The sequence below is a fragment of the Hemicordylus capensis genome, chromosome 3 (assembly GCF_027244095.1).
Source record: "Hemicordylus capensis ecotype Gifberg chromosome 3, rHemCap1.1.pri, whole genome shotgun sequence".
Classification (NCBI taxonomy): Eukaryota; Metazoa; Chordata; class Lepidosauria; order Squamata; family Cordylidae; genus Hemicordylus; species Hemicordylus capensis.
The window spans coordinates 354,326,399-354,346,994 of record NC_069659.1 but is presented as its reverse complement, the minus strand read 5'-3'; the positions used below and the strand labels follow the sequence as shown (position 1 = coordinate 354,346,994).

General features: G+C 45.1%; 1 protein-coding gene across 9 annotated transcripts in view; it reads right to left on the bottom strand.

Annotated features, from left to right (window-relative positions):
* RUBCN (rubicon autophagy regulator) overlaps positions 1 to 20,596 on the bottom strand; it is a 74,490-nt gene that overhangs the window by 49,930 nt on the left and 3,964 nt on the right. For 3 of the 9 annotated variants that reach the window (XM_053309662.1, XM_053309667.1, XM_053309668.1), the window contains exons 1-4: positions 11,818 to 12,332; positions 8,422 to 8,575; positions 4,148 to 4,231; positions 2,925 to 3,084 (exon numbers count right to left, since the gene is read on the bottom strand). In XM_053309662.1, coding sequence (XP_053165637.1) covers positions 2,925 to 3,084; positions 4,148 to 4,231; positions 8,422 to 8,575; positions 11,818 to 11,867 — 448 coding nt within the window. In that variant the 5' untranslated portion in view covers positions 11,868 to 12,332. Of the gene's footprint in view, positions 1 to 2,924; positions 3,085 to 4,147; positions 4,232 to 8,421; positions 8,576 to 11,817; positions 12,343 to 16,454; positions 16,597 to 20,596 lie in introns of those variants that run through there. The other 6 variants (XM_053309671.1, XM_053309665.1, XM_053309663.1 and 3 more) reach the window with 6 other exon arrangements.

Below are 20,596 nucleotides of genomic sequence, written 5' to 3'. Positions count from 1 at the left end.
AAACACCCGGAAGACAACACAAACAATATTAATATAGATTAGAGCACCCAGAGGAGCAGCACCCCCCCCACAAGCCCAAAACCATACCAGAAAGAAGGCCCCCCCCCATCAGCCACGGGCGGGAAAACCAGATTCATTATTCACGCACTCTTGGCCAGAGGAGGCAGTGGGCCCAGTCAGGAGGCGGCGGAGATAGCTGGCCCCAAAGGTCTACTAGCGCCCGTAGCAAATTTGGTTCAAAACGGTTAGGCAGTTCACGTTAGCCCACTTGCGCCTCAAAAATATACGTGTCTGCCATCTTGGGCTGAAGTGGATGACATCACAAACTATGCCACTGAGGTATCCCTATGTGTCCCTACAAATGTACCTTATTTGGTACATATTGGTCCAGGCATTGCGAAGTTGATGAGACACACACACACACACACACACACACACACACACACACACAGAATGCTGGGTGATCTCATAAGCCTACTGGAAAGTAGGCTGAAAATGGAGGGAGCATTGTATTGCCCTAATTAGGTTGTTTTTTAAAAACCCACAAATACTATTGGAGTAAAATAGTCTATATAGACAGAGTTTGGCAGTCACAGTGAGAAGAAAAGAGTCAGAGGCAAGAAGAGAGTCAAGAAGGCAAAATTGGTGCAGTAGAGTGCTATGCAGAGCTGTGATTCAGAAGAAGAATCCATGTGGTTCAGAGTCTGAAGACACAAGCAATAGCTGAAAATCACTAGAGAGAGTGGATTTTCAACCCTTCTAGAGAGAGAAGGGCTGAAAACACAGAACCACCAGCCTGGATTTAACCCCAGGCCAGTAAAAGTGACTAAGACCTGAGCTGCAAAAGGAACACACACAAAAAGCTAACTACAGAGGAATAGCTGAGTTACATTAGTTGGATGCGCTTTTCCCCAACTCTTTTATTTCTTCCTTTATGGTAACTGTCTTTTTAAATTAAGAAACCAAACCAATGTTTTAAAATTGGCTATATGTTTTTCCCAAATAAACTTGTGTTGCAAAATAAAAATAAAAATTGAAGCTTGTTTTATTGTCTCCACCCCTTACCTATAAGCCTTTCCACTCTGAGTGTTTGTTTTGAACAAAGGTGTAAGGACTATTGTAGTAGACCCAGCCATATAAAAGAAATGTCAACTTGGTGGCAGCAGTAAAGAACTGATATCATGGAGCTAGTGGGATCTGAAATTTTTCCATATGCGGTATCAAAAAAGTGGGACCAGTAACAGTTCCTCCACATGTGGTGGCAAAGCAGTGGGATAGACAGCTATTCCTCCACAGGATGTGGAAGCAACACTGACACATTATATTCAGAAATTAAAGAGCATGGGAAAATAGAATGGTCTTCTCATGGCATCTTAAAGGGATCGCAGTGAGTGCCAAGCAAGTGTTCCTGGGGAAAGAGTTCCACATACAGGTGTCACAACTAAGAGGACCCTGTTCTCTGCACATGTCATCTCAGATGCTACAGACAACCAGAGAAAGGCTTCCAAAAATAATTGCAGTGCATAGATAGATTGGTGTGGGAATAAGCATCCCTTCAGGGTCCTGGGTCCCAAATCATATAGGGCTTTAAAATGTAAGAACCAGTGCTTTTGAATTGCACTTGGAAACCAACCCAGAGGCAACAAAGCTGTTTAAGCATCAATGAGATATGATCCCAATAACTGGTCTCAGTTCAGAGAGGTGAAATGGAAAATTTTCCCATACCCAATTTTTTCATTAGGAAAATTTCTATTTCTAAAAATTCATTGGTTGACATCCAGACTAGCACTACACACATGCAGCAGTGCAGATTACCTCTGCACTCTCACTTAAGCAAGTAAAGGGGCAATTTTCACCCATCTCCTCTGTCCTCTTTCCTCTGAAGCCCACTGCATATCACCAAAATATGTCCCCGAGGTCTGCTGGGAAGAACGAATTCCTCAGGGTCCCTGTGCATCTTCTGCAGTCCCGTTTGCACCCTCCCAGCAATCCCACAGCTTCCCAGCATCCCATTTGCAGCCTCCAATTCCAGTGAAAAGCATTCCCTGCCCATGTGCGCCAGAAATAGCAAGTAATGCCTGGCACTGACCATGACAGGAACATCTACCTCCATGTGGCACATTTTTAATTCAATTCAATTCAATTCAATCATATTTTTATTCCGCCCAAAACCTATGTCTCTGAGCGGTTTACAACAAGATTAAAAAGTAAAACATTAATTAAAAACAAACACAAAAATTTAAAAGCAAGAAATTTAAAACAATTTAAAATTTTAGCACAATATTCTAAAAACATTGGAATCCGTTGAAGATTCCAATGTACAGTCCTAATAAAAATAATTTTGCCTCCTAAAACTTTGAATTTCTTTAGTTTAACATTTAAACCACACTAAGTAATTTTAGTGACCTCCCCCATAAAATATTTCAGCTCTAATACTTGGCTACTTGAAAAGCTTTGGAGATACAGCATGGGAAATTAATACAGTAGGGTTTGTGTGTCTGTTTTTAAACCCTAATTAAATAGGTCAAATGACATGCCAGATCCAGATCACAATTTATTTACGGCATCAGAAAGATTTTTATAGTAAAAATCTGAGGGAAAAAGATTAATGCAAATTTTATGCAGACAAGGAAAAGCATGGGAAATTTTCCAGAAAGTTTTCCTAGTCATAATTTTCTGGAAAGCTCACACATCTGTTCCATTTAGTAGCTGCATTTGGAAGGTATGGCCAGTCTGGCTTTTAGTCTCAGCTGGCTATAGACAGGCTGTCCAAGTATGTGAGGGGAGAAGAGAGAAGCCAGCCACAGTGACCTCCAAGCTGCCCGCCACAGGGATACAACAGCTCAAAGCAGGCTCCTCTGTGGGAGAGAAGAACAGCCACAGGGGAAGCAAAGACTACTTGCTGAGTGTGGGTTTCTCCCTACCTGCATAGAATTTCCGAATGTACTGCTTGTTCCCAAGGAGAGGCTTCAGCTGAGCTGACAAGCAGTGGAACTGCAGACTGTGCTGGAGCCACAACTCGGCAATGGCTCCGTCGCCGACACCATCAGTGCTCCGCTGTCCATTCTCAGGCAGATTGATAAACTGGAAGACAGACAGCAATTGGCACGTTCAAGATAAGCAGGCAGAGCCCAGGAGGGAAGGAGCAGCAGAACACACCCTGGATTAAAGGTGCCCCTCTCTTCTAGCGGCCTCTCCCCATCTGCCAGCTCCTCAAAAAACATGAACTGTGGTCTAAGGCTGTGGGGAAGTCACTGTCTTTCAGTTTCAGTTCTCCATCTGCACAAACAGGGACAGCTTACCTTACAGGGATGGCTTGAGGCTAGATAATGTAGCCTCTTAGGAAGGAGGTGGCCACCCCTGCCCATAGACAGGCTCAAAGCAACTCTCGTGCATGTTGCCAGGGAAGGCCAAAATTCGGACCAAAATTCTTCAGCATAATCCTACCCTCCTTGACCCTGCACCAGTACAGAATCTGGGTCCTGAGGGATCTCAGGTGGAGATTCAGCTAGGGCCAAAGGAAGGAGCAAAAGCCAGGAAGTCTCTAAACAACAGGCCAGAGCAGGCAATACACCCTGGCCCTCTATAAAAGCTTCCAAGTCAAGACAGCTCACTAGGCTGAGCAATACAGGAACTGCAAAGAGATCACCCTCACCTCTACTTTCACTTCTCCTGCTGCTGCCCACCGCCCCCCCCCCCCCCATTTGACAGGAGTTGGGTCCAACACCCAGATAGAAACACCTCCCCCTCCAAGTGACCCTATTACCTGAAATTAGCAGAATAACTGCAGCCAAGACTGCCAGTCTTAGCTCTGCTTTCTAGCTCCTCAAGCCTCAGCCGGAGGCCGCCTGCTTCCTCCTACTGGCATGCTATGGCTGCTCCTTGACACCCGCTAAAAGGTCCCCCTCAGCTACCTCCTTCATTCTTTCATCACTTTTTCCTCTGGGCTACACATAACCATTTCTTTCAACTAACCCTAAAGCGTTTGCTTTTTAGCACTCTGAAAAGATTTTACGAAAACAGAAGGAAGCGAATTCCACCCACCTGAATGATTACAACAGCAACCCAGTTGTAATTCCATTTCATCACAACTCTTCCTTCTCTACTGACCAACCCGCAAATCACTCTCTCCAAAACATGTGCTCACCTTCTCAATGTGATGGGCCACGTGTGGACTCAGCTGACAAACATCCTTCACAAACTGCCAGTAATCTTTCTGCCTACAGCACACCTGTCCAGGAGACAAACAATTAAGATTCTCCTAGGAGCACCAGCTCAGTGTGTGCTCAGAGACCAGAGCAGGGAGGGACTGCAACCTTCTGTGCATTGCCAAAAAAAAAAAAAAAAAAAAGTCACATACAAACATTAGGGGGCTGGCCTAGAAAGAGGAAGGAAATTAACTCCTTGCCAGCTGCTGACTGTGCAGGATGGACCAATACCTTACCCAAAGACTCAAGGTGCTATTTCTGTAATCGTTCCCATCATCACCAATTTGCATCTCCATCATGCAACTCCAAAGCAAAATTGCCCAACCTATCTTTTGTTTCCCAGTGGAAAGTCAAGCAGCCTAGAGAAAGGAGAGGCAGGAGTTCCAGGTAAGTCAACATATGCCTTCCCACAAATTGCACTCCAAATAAGTTGGGCTTATTTTGACTTTAAAGTGGCTCAAATTTGCCAAATTCGCCAAATTCACTATTTGAGCTTCTTACAGAATCTGCAGTATTCTGGTGACAGGAAGACAAGCAAGAAAGAAAACAGGTGCATTGCTAGAGATGCAGTGGTGAAATCTCCACTGTGGTTTGTACTGCAGGTGCTGGAGATGTACATCCCCTACTAATTAGACAATGAGACACCTTTTAAGGTGGTGATTCTCTTATATTTAGCAGAGGGAGAGCCACTGTCCCTCCAGTAGCTGTTGCTGGGGTCTCCCTCATGCTGCTTCTTAGAAGGTGAGCCCTTTGAGGACAGGGAACCCTCTTAATAGCAATGGAGCAATTGCTAGTAAGAGGGAGGAAACGTGTCACTGTGATGAGCACCTAAACTATTTCTCATGTGTTTTACAAACACACACCAGGAGGAACCACATTGCTCATGTGTCAAGAGATATGTAAAAAACAAACACACACTGAAGCTCATGCTTCAGTTATTATGTGAACATACAAAACTCCCCACTGATTAAGAAATTACTAGCCAGTCCGCACAGAGCATTGTGTGCTCTTTGGGGCTGGCTGTTCCCCCCTCCCTCCTGCCCCACTCTCCCTCCCCCTGCCTCCCTCCTGCCCCACTCCCTCTCCCACTCTTGTGCCCCCTCCCCCCTGCCCCAATCTCTCTTGCCCTCCTTCCTCCCTCCTGCCCCACTCTCTCTTGCCTTCCCTCTCTTTCTCCTTCCACCCGCACTGAGCATTTTACAGCGACGGGCGGCCATTTTCAGCCGGACCTCACCACCGCCACAGGCCCTCCTTACCGGGCACCGAGAAGGGCCCTGCCACCACCGCCTGTTTCCCTCCCACCCTAGCCTCCAACGGGCGCCTGGCCTCCGCAGCCGGGCCTGCTCCCACCACACCTCCGCAGCCAGGCCGCTGGCTACCGCCCAGCCTCCGTGGCCAATCAGCTGGGCACCAGGACGCACATTCCAAGGCACACCCAGGAGAATTATATATATAGATGAGGAAAGAGGGTACAGAAACTGTTCCAAGGCCTGAATATTAAGAGGCCCAGCATGTATGTTGTCAAACATCCAAAAATTACAAGAGAACATAGGAAGCTGCCATATACAGAGTCAGACCATTGGGCCATCTAGCTTAACACTGTCTACACAGACTGGCAGTGGCTTCTCCAAGGTTGCAGGTAGGAATCTCTCTCAGCCCTATCTTGGAGATACTGCTAGGGAGGGAACTTAATTATTCTTCTTCTTCTTCTTCTTCTTCTTCTTCTTCTTCTTCTTCTTCTTCTTCTTCTTCTTCTTCTTCTTCTTCTTCTTCTTCTTCTTCTTCTTCTTCTTCTAGAATTGGAGTCAAGATTCTCAAGGATTCTCATTCCACAAGAGTTGCTATGTTTATTAGATTTTTATACCACTTCACTCAGATGGTTCTAGGCATTTCAAATATATAAAAACAGATAAAAAACAAACAACTTATTGAAACAAAATTAAAACCAGTTTAAAATCATTTCAGTGCCCCCTAAAGGCCAAGCTAAAAGGGTGTGTTTTTAGGGCTTTTTAAAAGGCAAGCCTCTAATATTCATGTTCCAGAGCCCAGGAGTAGCTACAGAGAAGGCCCAATCCTGAGTCGCCGCTAGGCAAGCTGGTGGCAGCTGGAGACAGACCTCTCCTGAGGACCTTCAATTGTGGTGGGGATCAAAATGAAGAAGGCACTCTCCCAGTTAACCTGGTCCTAAGCCGCTTAGGTCTTTAAAAGGTAATTTCATCATTTTGCACCGGAACAACCAGTGCAGCTCTTTTAAAACAGATATAATATGGTCTCTCTGAAAAACCCCAGAGACTAATCTGGCAGCTGTATTTTGAACTGACTGAAGTTTCCATACAAAGGCAACCCCACGTACACTGCACTGCAGTAGTCAAACCGAGAAGTTACCATTGAGTGCACCACAGTTTTCAGATCATTATCTTCAAGAAATTGACACAGCTGTCGTATCAACCGAAGTTGATAGAAAGCACTTCTGGCCACAGCCTTCACCTGAGACACCAGGGTGAGGCCTAGTTCCAGAAGCACTCTCAAGCTACATACCTGTTCCTTTAAGGAGAGTACAACATGAAGTTCTATCACATCCCTCAAATTATGGCCCCTTGCCATTAGTACCTCCATCTTGTTTGGATTCAGCTTCAATTTATTATTCTTTAGCCATCCCATTACTGCCTGAAGACAGGCATTTAGAGGAGCTATGCCTTTTCCTGATGATGTCATGGAGAAATAGATTTGGGTGTCATCAGCAAATTGATTACACCCAGCTCCAAATACCCTGATGATCTCACCCAGTAGTTGCATATAGATGTTGAAAAGCATTGGGAGGCAGGGGGAAGCATGTTGGTCTGTAGTAGTGAGAAATATACCTTTTATCGTGCATTAGTCACATTGTCTTCGTCAGACCAGTTGTTATGCAAAACAAGAGGGAGGAGGTGGATATAATATTGGAACCCCAACGTTTTCAGTTTGTAGTAATCTTAAAATGGAGTAGAGATGGTGCGAGTCAAACTTAATTAGATTTGACCCCGCTAGGAACAAAATACTCATTAGCCTGGTTATAACCTCTCAGCTACTGCAACAAACAGTGTGATTATGGCCTGGTCCAATCATCATATGGAACCATTAATCCTGGGATCCTAGTTACGTATCTTAGCTTATTCCTAAACAATGGTTAAAACAAATCAGGATCTGCCAGTCTCGGCTGTTACAGAAAATCCCAGATTGTTCTAACCCATGATAGGAGGTAAAGAACCTTCCTCCCCTCACATAGAGTGGTGGTATATGCAAGTATGAGGCTCAGGGGCATCACAAAGAATCGGGATGCATATGACGTCTACACCAGGACGTGTATGATGGCTATTAGCTTGGAGATGGGGAAAACCCTGCAACACAGGGGAATTAACTTTTATCTCAGAAAGACAATATTCCAGCCACAAGATGATCCAAACAAGTTAATGATTTGCTATTGGAGTTTGAACTGTTCAGTATCTGACAGAAGCTGATCTGAGAAGAATAGAACTTGCTAAGGACAACTCCCACTCTCCAAGTGTGTACCATGGGAGTTGGAGTGGGACAGGAGATACACACAAGAACTATAAAATCATGAATGGTGTAGAGAGTAAGTAGAGAGTAATGAATCTTCCTCTAACAACACACTAGAGCCAGGGGGGTCACCCAATGAAACTGGTTTGCAATAGTTTCAAGAGAAATGAAAAGAAGTTTATCATACATAACATGTAATGTATAGTATTCACTACCACAAAATATGGTGCTGCATTCACTCCTTCCCACACAGGTTTCTCAAACCTATTTACTTCATTGTAATTTTAGAGCACACTAACCAAAGATTGAACAGGACAAAATTCTTTTGTCCATCATGGGATGTCACCCTTCTCAGCAAAAATGTGTGGTCAACATTTGGCCCCAGGGCAAGATGTGGCCTACTAGCTACTATTTGTAGCCTACAGGTTTCCTCTCATTTTGATCTGCAATAGCAACTGGTGACTTGATCTGCAATAGCAACTGGTGACTAGAATTTACCATCTTCCAATACAAGTCATCTATGTTCCCTTAGGACAGGAATTGGATTTAGATGACCCAGAGGTTCCTTTCTGTCTTGCAATTTTACATTTGTGCCAGGTGAGCAGCTACTAAGATGCTACTTGCTAGACTAATGGAATGGGTATAAGTGTCAGAAAAGCTGTCCACAGAATCCTACCTTGTCAGGGATGAGCCCATGATACAGGATGCTGTGCATGTCCCTGAAGAGCCGCTCCAGGCCGCCATACTTAGACCAGACATTGGGATTATTGATCGACACCAGGCCCTCTACAGTCGTCTTTAGGTTACCCAGCAGTTTCCAATGCTCCTTCCTAAAAGAGAAAGAGGCACCAAGAAAACCATCAATTCTGCAGTGCAGGCAAGGTTTGCTCCCATCTTTCAGGGGCCACAAGCACTTTTGCAGCCATCACCCTCAGAGTACAGCCTCCCTCACACTCTCTTTCAGCAGCAATCCAAACTGTACAACACCACCTGCCTCTGCCAGAGGAGAGAGAGAACGATGGCTCCCATGCTGTTGCTGTCACTTCCCTGAGAGAGCATGGAGAGAGGAATTCCCATCTCTTTCATCACAATGAAACCTATGGTCACCAAGGCAATTGATAGAACTCAGATTCATGGCAGCCCAAAGAATGAGCTTGTTCACACAACACATAATTTAATGTATGGAATTTACTGCCACAAGATTTGCTGATGGCTGGGCTATAGGGGCATTTGCTCTAATCCAGCAGGCCTCAAAAATTCCTTGTTCCTTAAGAGCAGCAAGTTGCTTTGTCTAACCTTCAGAAAATAGGAAAGTTCACTGGATCCTAAATAGAGATGTGCACAGAACTGGTTCGAACGGCGGGTGCACTTATCACCACCCCTGCCGCATTCCCCCTACCGGCGCTCGATTATCTAAAAGTCCATCAGGGCGACAACATACCGCCCTGCTGCCCCGTTTGCTATGTCGTCTAGATGTACCCAGAAGTAGTGGACACACCTGCACACTCACAAACAGAGCAGCAGGGAGCTATGCTGCCGCCCCGATGGACTTTTAGATAACCGAGCGCTGGCAGGGGAAACACGGTGGGGGCGTGTAAGTGCACCCTCCCCCACCCTTAAAGCAGCAAACCCACCTCCCCCGCTGAAACACCCCACCCCCCCAGTTCCATGCACATCCCTAGTACTAAACTGGACTTTATTATTACAATTTTAAAGTTACCATTGCTATACATGGTGTTTTACAAAGTAACATAAGCTAACAACACAGGCCCTTGCCCCATTAGGAAGGGGAATGAAAATAAGAATGAGAGTGTTATAATGCCCTTAGACAAATGTATGGTAAGACCACATTTGGAGTACTGAGTACAGTTCTGGTCAACGTTTCCTAAGAAGGACATAGTAGAACTGGAAAAGGTGCAGAAGAGGGCAACCAAGACGATCAGAGACCTGGAACACCTTCCTTATGAGGCAAGGCTACAGCATCTGGGGCTCTTTAGTTTAGAAAAGAGGTGGCTATGCAGAGACATGATAAGAGATGTATAAAATTATGCATGGAGCAGAGAGTGGACAGACAGAAATTTTTCTCCCTCTCTCACAACACTAGAACCAGGGGCCATCCCATGAAACCGAAGTCAGGAAATTTAAGACCAACAAGAGAAAGTATTTTCTCACACAACATAATCTATGGAATTCTCTGCCACGGGATGTGATGATGGCCACTACCTTGGATGACTTTAAAAGGGGCTTAGACAAATTGATGGAGGACAGGTCTATTAATGGCTACTAGTCTGGTGGCTATAGGCCACCTCCAGTCTCAGAGGCAGGATGCCTATGAATACCAGTTGCAGGGGAGAAACAGCAGGAGAAAAGGTGTGCCCTCACCTCTTGCCTGTGGGCTTCCCAGAGACATCTGATGGGCCACTGTATGAGACAGGATGCTCAACCCGATAGGCCTTGGGCCTGATCCAGCAGGGCTGTTCTTATGAGCTTGCAATGTAAGTTTTGCCAGCAGAGGGAAGAGAGGAGGAGAGGTAATAGGGGATGAATATGCACAAATACTATTATGTATGCATATTTGCAGTGAGGCTGTAGCTCAGTGGTAGAACACCAAGCAGAAGATCCCTGGTTCCATTCTTGGAGCCTCCAATTAGGGCTGGAAAACAATTCCTGTCTGAAAACCTGGAGAGCTGTCACCAGTCAGTATAGAATACTTAGATGGACACAGGAAGCTGCCTTCTACTGAGTCAGAACATTGGTCCATCTAGCTCAGTTTTGTCTAGCCAGACTGGCCGCGGCTTCTCCAAGGTTGTAGGCAGGAGTCTCTCTCAGCCCTCTCTTGGAAATGCTGCCAGGGAGGGAACTTGGAACCCTCTGCATGCAAGCATGAAGATGCTCTTCCCAGAGCAGCCCAATCCCCTCAGGGGGATATCTTACAGGGCTCACCTGTAGTCTCCCATTCAAATACAAGCCAGGATATAAGGATCCTGCTTAGCAAAGTAGCACTGGGGAACCTGCTTTGCATGTGAAGAATAGAACTGCACCTCTGGGGCCACAAAAACCAGAGGACAGCAGCTGCCTTTGTCCACTGCTTTTATAAGTGCTCTGAGTGGTGGAAGGCTGAATGAATGCCCAGCAGCAGGGGAAATCCCCTGCTCTCCCTGCAGAGCTATAAAAAGAAGCATTTCACAAATACATGTTACAGGAAACACTTTGTTATAGACAACACCAAACTTCAGGGCTTTCGAAGAAGATGAGGAATTACATACCATGTCCCAAATGATACCCTGGCCTGGACCAGGCCAACTGACCACCAGAGGCAACTGCCACCAGCCCTATAATGAACGCAGCATTACTGTAGCTTCATGAGCTGGGCTCTTCTCTTTGTCTGCTCCCTGACTGGCAGCACAACAGAGAGAAGTAGAGCAGCACAGGGAGCCGTGACACCAAGCTTCATGGCATTGTGTTCAAATGCTCACAACTGGAGAGGAGAGCTGGTCTTGTGGTAGCAAGCATGAATTGTCCACTTAGCTAAGCAGGGTCTGCCCTAGTAGCATATGAATGGGAGACTTTCTGTGCAAGTGCTGTAAGATATTCCCTTTAGGGGATGGAGCCGCTTTGGGAAGAGCATCTAGGTTCCAAGTTCCCTCCCTGGCTTCTCCAAGATAGGACAACATATATTTTTTTTAATAGGACAAGATTTTTTTATTGAACCAACAAACTACCAAAGCATACAGTACGTTGCCAAAGCACAATTATATACAAAGTGGTTGTTTGTACATCATATATCTATCAAGATTTACAAACAAGGATTTGGTAACCCACAGGGTTATAACATGAGGGGGGGGGTATTACAAGGCACATCAGGTAATGGGGCGGGGGTGTTACGTCCAACATCCATTTCCACAATTTGTCCCACTGCTGTTTAGAAGAGATGAACTTGTCTTTTTGCACATAACCATACAAACTTTTCCAGAAGAAATTTACTGTCTCATCTACGTGAACCTCTTGGTCGCATCTTCCCTCCCTCTTCCTATGCAGGAACATTACATAAATGGCATACAGGTTTACTAACCTGATTACGAGAAGGGGAACGTTCCAGTTCCCTAGTATGAGGGCACCCATTCCGTCCCGTTTCCTTGAAGGTTTCTTTCTGGGTCCTCGAAAAGAGGATCTATCACTCAAACCCAAGGTTAGTTCTTCCCAAGTCTGTTTTTCCAAATCAGGCCACTCTAACAACTTGCTTACTCCCTGCCACACTCTTTTGGCTACCACACACTCTTAAGAAATGTGAGTGGGTTTCCCTGAATGTCTTGCCTAGCTCACTAGCTTTCTGTTTGCAGGTGATTTTAGGGCACTCTTGCTTGTCCTCTGGGGTCCATGGCTTAGCCGCATTAAACACCACCTCGTTTCCCATAAATGAAAAGGGACCTTTTTCTCCGTAAAGAGAGCGATAGGGTTATTGGGTTGCAACAAGTACTGTGAAGCGCAGTGTTTGTAGCGTTTACGTTCTAAATCAGGTTTTAAAAAAACTCACTTCTAGAATCTCTCCATAAATTGTTTTCCTTAGCTGCTTAACAGAGGAGGATCCTTTAAATAGATCCAGTTCAACCATCCATTTTTTTAGTGTGAACAACAAATCTCTCAAGTAGTCCGGGTGATCTTTTTTCAATACTTGTGTGATATTACCATTGAAAGAATCTTTCCCCCACCACACTATGCCCCATGGTGACTTTCGCCACCATAGAGCAAAAAACAAAACCCAGGATTTTTGCAGGAGGTTGGACATGTTATGGACATTCATGAAAATCCAGTTTCCAAAATTGTAGGACATGAATTCAGTTACAAAATAGGGTTGCAGGGCAGGTAGAGCTAGGCCTCCCCACTCAACCTCCTTAAATGCTACTGCATGGGCCAAAGGGAAGGACGCCGTGTGCCATACTAGACGGAAGACCTGGCTTTCAACTCTCCGAAGGAGATCGAGCGGAGGAGGGTAGACTACCGCCAGGTTGTGCACGGGGGTATCAGGTAAGTCCGGATGTAGACCGCTTTCTGGTACATGGCAAGGCTCCATTTTTTCCACATGGTGATTTTAAGCATTACTTTTTCTTCCCAATCTGTCCAATTTCCCCCCCAGATTTTTTTCTTAATCCCATATTCAATCCCCAAAATATTTACTGTATCTACCTGCTTCAGTTTGGACTCTGGGGCCCCTTTGCTTTTACATTCAGAGATGGGTAGGCATGAGAGTTGCTGGTGTTCAGGGTCCATTTTAACAAATACACTTTTGTCAGCATTTAATTCTGAGTCCCAAATCTTGCCATATTCCCAGAAGGGGTCCAGTATAACAGAGATTTCATTTTCATTCAATAACAGTAATGTAACATCATCCGCATGAGCTACAAATTTTACCCTAAACTCAGAATGCGGTTCTGAGTGGACAGGTGGTTCGGCCATCCCATCACTCTCTCTCCTCCTCCCTCCCGGGAAGATCTCGCAGGGCGGAGGGATAGAGACCGACAGTCCTTGCAGATGGCATTCTCTCTGAATCCTGATCAGGATCGGATCCAGGGCAAAAACATAAAGTAATGGGCTCAGTGGGCATCCTTGGCGGACACCCGAATGCAAAGCGACCGGGTTGCCCCGCCATCCATTAATCTGCGGTGTCACCTTTGCATTCGTATAGAGCAGCTGTATCCAGGTAACGAAGAGGGGTGGTATACCTTTAGCTTTCAACAATGTCTACAGGTAATTGTGGTTCACTTTGTCAAAGGCTTGAACTTGATCTAATAAGAGGAGGTGACCTTTCCAACTTTCATTCTGTACAGAGTAAAAAAGTTCTCTCAGCAGACACAATGAGTCTTTCAATGAGTCTGTCATCTTTCTTCCTGAGATGGCGCTTGTCTGCAAGCTGTGGACCAATTTAGGGGCCACTTTCGCCAATCTATTATTTAGGATTTTGGCAAAGATTCTGTAATCAATATTTGTGAGGATTATTGGCCTCCTGTTTTGTGGTAAAGTGGTGTCACCCTTCGGGGGGGGGGGAATTAAGAGGCCATCCCCAAATGACTAAATGACCATTGTCTAGGACAAAATTAAATAATTTTACTAAGACTGGTAGTAGCTGGTCTGCGTAAACCTTATAGAAAGGCCATGTCAGACCATCAGGCCCAGGGGCCGATGTGTTCTTTCTCGCTGAGATAACTGCTCTGACATCTTCTGTTGTTACAGGACGGGTCAAAGAGCACTTTTCCTCTTCAGTGAGGGAATAGCTGAGACCATATTCATTCAGACTGCAGAACCTATCTAGATAAGATTGAATGTCCTTTACAGAAATATCCTTCAATGCATACAAGTTTGTTGAGAACTGGGCCATGATCTTTAACATATCATGGGGGTCTGAGAGAGACTCCTGCCTGCAACATCTGTCTCCACTGAGCCCAGCATGGCTGTTTCCCCTTTTGTGTTATTCTTTAGGCTGTAAGCCCTACGAGGGCAAGGAGCCATTTTCTCATATCTTATGCTATGTAAACTGCTTTGGTAACTTTTTTGTTAAAGAGTGGTATATAAATATTTTCATAATAATACACAAAATTATCTTTTACTATCCTTGTTTCTTCCATCATCTCCTTCCTTCTCATCTTCTCTCACAGTAACACTTAAATTCTTCATCTGAGACAAAGAAAGCAGGTCATCTAATGTTGGTCCATTTAAAAAAATCTAGAACAGCAACAGCAGCACACTATCAAGAGCAACTTAAAGTCACCAAGTACTAAAGAATTTCAAACAATTCTTCCTTAGGCTGGAAAGAGGGAGGGTGAAAGGAGAGGAAGCTGTTGCTGGTCAAGAAAACAAACAAAATGAAGGACTATAACTGTGTTGGTGGCCACCTACAATATCACAAAGTGGTGTGCAAGCTTTCAATGTTTGCAGAATTATCCATCAGGGTGGATTTTGAAGAGGAGGAGACAAAGTAGGCCATGAATTGGGGCAGGGGAGACCCAAAGCCTGCTGTTTGTAAGAAGTTGCATACCTCGGTGCTTTCTCAGCCTTATGAAGAGCTCTGGAGAAGTCAAAAGCTTGCTCACCACCACAGTTTCTTAGTTGGCCTTAAGATAGTGATTCAGGCAGCTCTTTGCAGACTAAGTTAATTTGTGCCAATTACAAAAGATCTCAAGTTGCAAATCAGTTTCTATTGATTTTCTATCTAATGCATCATTTAAAACCAATCTCCATCTTTGCAGATAAAGTGTACTGCATTCCTTTTAATTTTTGTTCTTTCCTTTAACACAAAACCTGCATGTTCCAACTAGTGCTAGAAACAGATTTAATAACTGTTGGTTTTGGGCATTTGTTCCCACCAGCCCCGCCGCAGGTAAAACAGCCATGGTGCAAACAAGGATGACAGCAATCACCAACCTGGGAGCCCAAAGTAGGAGCAGGGAATAGCAGCAGAATGGCAGGGTGGGGTAGGGGGGAGCTGGGTAGTGAGAGAGATGGATAAAAAGCATTCCCTCAGCAAGACGGTGCAGGACTGGCACAGTCACATTCATACAAAATGTCATTGTTCCAAGCTGGAATTAATCCCAATGTTTCACTTTTAAAGAAAGCATTTGATGAATCACAAAGTCAAAAGGCACACCCAACTGCGAACTGAAAATGATTTAACCATCATGACTCTGCCCTCCTCAGCCCTGAATTCTAGGGACCGTAGTTTGTGAAAAGGGTTAAGGATCTCCAAAGAATTCTTCATAACCATAAAAAGTTAAGAGTCCCTTAAGCACCAGTTTAACTTTGAAAAGCTATATGGCACTGCGTATTATCAACCTGACTGGTACCTCATTTTCAAGAATATGCCCAGCTGTCCTTTGCCTCTCATCAAGAGAAACAAGATGAATCAAGTCAGCTGCTGTGACTCAGACTGCATCCAGGAAGTGTTACTACCAAAAACAAAGCCTTGTCTGAAAAGCAATTCCTCTTTTTAAAAAAATATAATATGCACATTTCAAAAGCCAGCCTAGGTCTGAGGCATGGAAGGCCAACTTGCCAACATGTGGGCTCCTGAAAATAACTATAGGAAAAGGCATTTCAGTAGGCACCCTTCTTCTTAGTCCTCCAACATGACCAACTGCATTGCCTTTTTTGTACAACTATATTCAGGGCAGAGGAGCCCTACAGCTGGGCAGCTCAGCATTTGTGGCTGAAGGATACAGTAGTTCTTGGAAACAAAAGCAACGAAGAAGATACCATAAGTAAAAAGAAAATGCTAGTAAGCAGGGCCAGCCATAACTAATTTACAGCTGAAAGGCTATGGTGATCTTCCATCCTAAATACTATATTCGGTGTTACTACATACAGGTTACAAAATGGCTGCTGTATGTAAACAGACATGGTGGCAGTACCCTGTGAGATACTCACCACCATCCCCAACTTGAGAATAGCTCACTTGCCCACACACCCTGTATTCCACTGCGTAAGCAGGCCTGCTCAACTTTGCCCCCCCCCCAGCTTTTTTTGGACTACAACTCCCATAATCCCAAGCCTCAGTGGGCAATAGCCAGGGTTATGGGAGCAGCAGGTCAACACCCGCAGAAGGGCCAAGGTTGAGCAGCCCTGGCTTAGAGCTACCAAGCTGCAACCCAAAGTCAGCAGTCCTCCCTTTTCCTGCCCTTTCCTTCCACACGCCTACAGTGTGCTCTCTTGTATGCTTACCGACATCACATGGGGAGGTTCGGTTACAGCTGCCACCGACTCATTTGGCGGCGACACAGGAGCGGGCCTTCTCTGCGGCTGCCCCAGAACTTTGGAATGTGCTCTCTGTCAGTAGAAGAGCTTCTCCATCTCTGACTGCCTTCTAAAAAAAAAAAAATCACTTAAGGCCTGTTCTCTCAGGCCTTTTGCTAGAACTATTTTAAAATGTTTTTTATTAAAACTATTTTTAAATTTTCATGCTTTTAAAATGGCTTTAGTTTTTATTGAATTTTATTTATTGTTTTAAGTTGTATATTCTGCCTGGATATCTAGGTGTTAGGTGGTTGATAAATGTAATAATAAAACAAAAGGGACGTGTGAACAATAAACAGCTATGTGACACTTGCTCTAGCACAGCCTTTAAATCCAGCAGTTGTGGCCTTGATCATGACTGCCAATGGTTTTCAAACTGCGTCCTGGGGGAAGTCAGGTACAGCAGGGAGGTTATGGCACAGTGGTATCTAGGATGGGGGCACGCTCCCCCGGAAGGAACAGGTATGCAGTCGGGGGATGCTTCTGGATCCAAACCTCTCCCTGGTGTCCCAGGTTGAGGTGGTGGCCAGAGGTGCTTTCTATCAGCTCTGGCTGATATGCCAACTGCGTCTGTTTTTTGAGATGAATGACCTCAAAATGGTGGTACATCTGCTGGTAACCTCTAGGCTGGATTGTTGCAATGCGCTCTATGTGGGGCTGCCTTTGTACATAGTCTGGAAACTGCAGTTGGTTCAGAACATGGCAGCTAGGTTGCTCTCTGGGTCATCTAGGAGAGACCATATTACTCCTGTGTTGAAGAAATTGCACTGGCTACCGATACGTTTCCAGGCAAAATTCAAGGTGTTGGTCATTACCTATAAAGCCCTAAACAGCTTAGGCCCTGGGTATTTGAGAGAACGTCTTCTTCACCATGAGCCCCACCGCCTGCTGTTGCCGCCAACTCATCTGGCGGCTACTTGAGAATGGGCCTCCTCCGTTGCAGCCCCTGGACTTTGCAAGGCGCTCTCTGTTGAAATAAGAGCCTCCCCATCTCTGGCAACTTTAAAAAGGCACTGAAGACACATTTATTCACCCAGGCTTTTAATTAGATTTATAGTTTTAAATAATTTTAATACTGGGTTTTAAATGTTTTTAATGTTTTAAATGATTTTAATTGTAAACAGCCCAGTGACACAAGTTTCAGGTGGTATAGAAATATTTTAAGTAATAAATAAATATTGAGAGTTTCCTTTTCAAGCAACCACCTCTACATTTTCCGAGTTTGTAAATAAAGCCTGTCAGCAACTAGATCCCAGACATTCACAAGGTCTTTTTATTTTAAGAAAGTCAGTCAATTGCTGTTTTTAATCTGAAGGACACACGAACAAGCTGTCCCAGGGAAAGTTGGAGCAAAAGGAAGCACCCTCCGCCAGAACCAGAGGGTGAAGGACTATTAAGCTGTATGTGGAGTGTGTCTGTGCAGGATTTTTATTTGAAATTTTATTACTGCTACAATCCATTGTAAGCTGTCTTGAACACCATTTATCAAGGGCAGAGTGCGCATTCATGGCATCACCCAGAAACAAAGGTAAGCCCACACGGTGGTACAGATGAGGCAGCTGAGTTCACAGGGAAGTTGGCAAGGATTTAAGAACAATGGATGCTCAAGCAACACATGTATAAGAACACTGCAAGGCACACATGCTAATGGAGCTTCCCCCTTCAGGAGGTACCAGTGAACATGGACCCCATGGTTACAACTCTTAGCTGAGCCAGGACAACTTTGTGTCATTGCCTACACATTGCATAGGAACATAAAAAACTGGAAGCTGCCTTATACCGAGTCAGACCCTTGGTCCATCTAGCTCATTACTTTCTACTCTGACTGGCAGAGGCTCTCCAAATTTGTTCCCCAGGACCTCCTGGAGGTTCCAAGGATTAAATCTTGAACCTTCTGCATGCAAAGCAAATGCTCTACTGCTGAGCTAAAGACCCATTCAAACATAGGTAGCTGCCTTATACTGAGATAGGCCATTAGTTCATCGAGTTCAGAATTTTCTACACTAACTGGCAGCAGTTCTCCAATGTTTCAGGCAGGAGTCTTTCGCAGCCCTACTTGGAGATGGTGCCAGGGATCGAACCTGGGACCTTCTTCATGCAAAGAATCTCACATTCTTCTCTGATTATGATCAAATACTTCTCATTTGTGTACCAGGAAACCCTGGATTTCCTCAGAAGCTTTTCAGGGATACCTAATGAGAATGGCCTAATGAAAAGACAAGGTACTCAATAATGAGTACCAGGATGGGCTCAGCAAGGTTAGAAAGACCAGTTCCCCACCACAACTGATTTCCCCCAGCATTGCACAGCTGGGGTGTTTTGTTTGTGTCCTAGAGTTCAAACAGTTCATGTGAGATGACAGATGGGCCCAACCAGCCTGAGCAGTGCCCACATGAACCAAGAACACATCCCAGAGAATGAGTGCTTCAGAACCCTTCAAATATGTGGTTTCCTCAGCAGACAAATGGATGTGGAAAAGGTAATCTGAAGATAGAATGCTTCAAGATTGCTGGGTTGTGTGTGAATGAAGCACAAGTTTTAAAAAGTTGTACCTTCAGTGGGTCTTGAACCAGGCTCTGAGTATTAGGAATGCCTGATGAGGATGGGGCTTACATCACCAACTGCAGCCTAGTCAGCAAGTAGGGATGACTCTCACATCCTGTCCAGGTTGCCTCATAAGACCCTAAGAACAGCCCTGCTTGATCAGGCCCAACGCCCATCTAGTCCAACATCCTGTTTCACACAGTGGCCCACCAGATGCCACTGAGAGCCTACAGGCAGGAGTTGAGGGCATGCCCTCTCTCCTGCTGTTACTCCCCTGCAACTGGGATTCAGAGGCATCCTGCCATTGAGGCTGGCCTATAGCCGCTGCTCCTCCTCCCTCAGTGCCTGCAATGAAATAAAGTTTGGGCATGCAGACTGAAATCATATTCAGAACATCTCAAGGCCACTGGATAGCCTCCTTGGTTCATATAACAGTGACTGAAAAGGGCTTTCCAGTCATTACTGTGGGCCCTCTGCCAAGAATTCTGAAAGGGCCATTCCTCTGTTTGCCTCCCAACTTGAAAAGGTGTCCTAAGAAGCTGTGACTTCACACAGACTGCTTTGAAAGCGAGAGTTTGGTTTCCTAGACAACAAGCAGCAAACTGGCTTATGTCATCTGCCTTGTTTCTGACAAAGCTGGCTTTCCTGGGAAAGGAAACTAAGATCTCAGGGAAATAATCTAAAGCAACAGTGAATCAAAGTAGTTTCTCTTCCTAGTGAGAAAGAGCAAATTGCTAGAGCTAGAAAACTAAGGGAGCAGGCTGGAAGAAACCAGCCCATAGGCTAGCTTGCACACTGCCTATGGTTATGTCCACACAGATGGGCTACTTTTGACCTAATCAAGCCATCAAATCAGTAGCTTCACTTTTGTTCCCATCAGCAGAAGCTGAAGTGAGGAAAGAGTAGTTGAGTGTGCTCCTCTTTGAAGAAAAGGACATACCACTATTAGAAGAACATGACTTGAGTAGGGCACTTGTCAACTCCTTCCCAGCATGCCTCTGTCCACCAGAAGAAAACAGAAGCTGCTGGGAGAGTCTCACATACCATCAGCAGGCATCATCTGCCTGGAGGAGGAAAAAGTGGGAAACTGAACTGTTGAGACAGGTAGTTTGGCAGGTAGTATGGCAGCACAGAGTTCCCAGCAATAAGGTGTCATACCAATCGTCCATTCACATGCAGAACTGCCAGCAGGCCCAAGGTGGGGAATGCAGTCCAAGGACAGCCAGAGAAAGAAGCCAGGAAAGCAGTCTGTGTGGCAAAGCAGGGCAGGGACTGCTGAAGTAAGAGGCCAATCAAGGAGGACTGTTACTTTGGGAAAGGGCTGGACCTATCCCAGAAGCATAATCAGGACCATCAGGTTCAGCCACAGGACGAGATCACTTGGGAAACAAGACAGAACCCTTTACAAGACAACACCCACAAGCCCAGACAGCCAGAGGTCAAGACTGCCTGGTCCTCACAAAAAGATATGAAGGTATCTCTGAATGTAAAGAATATGCATATGCTACAGAAGTGAAGCACCTGCT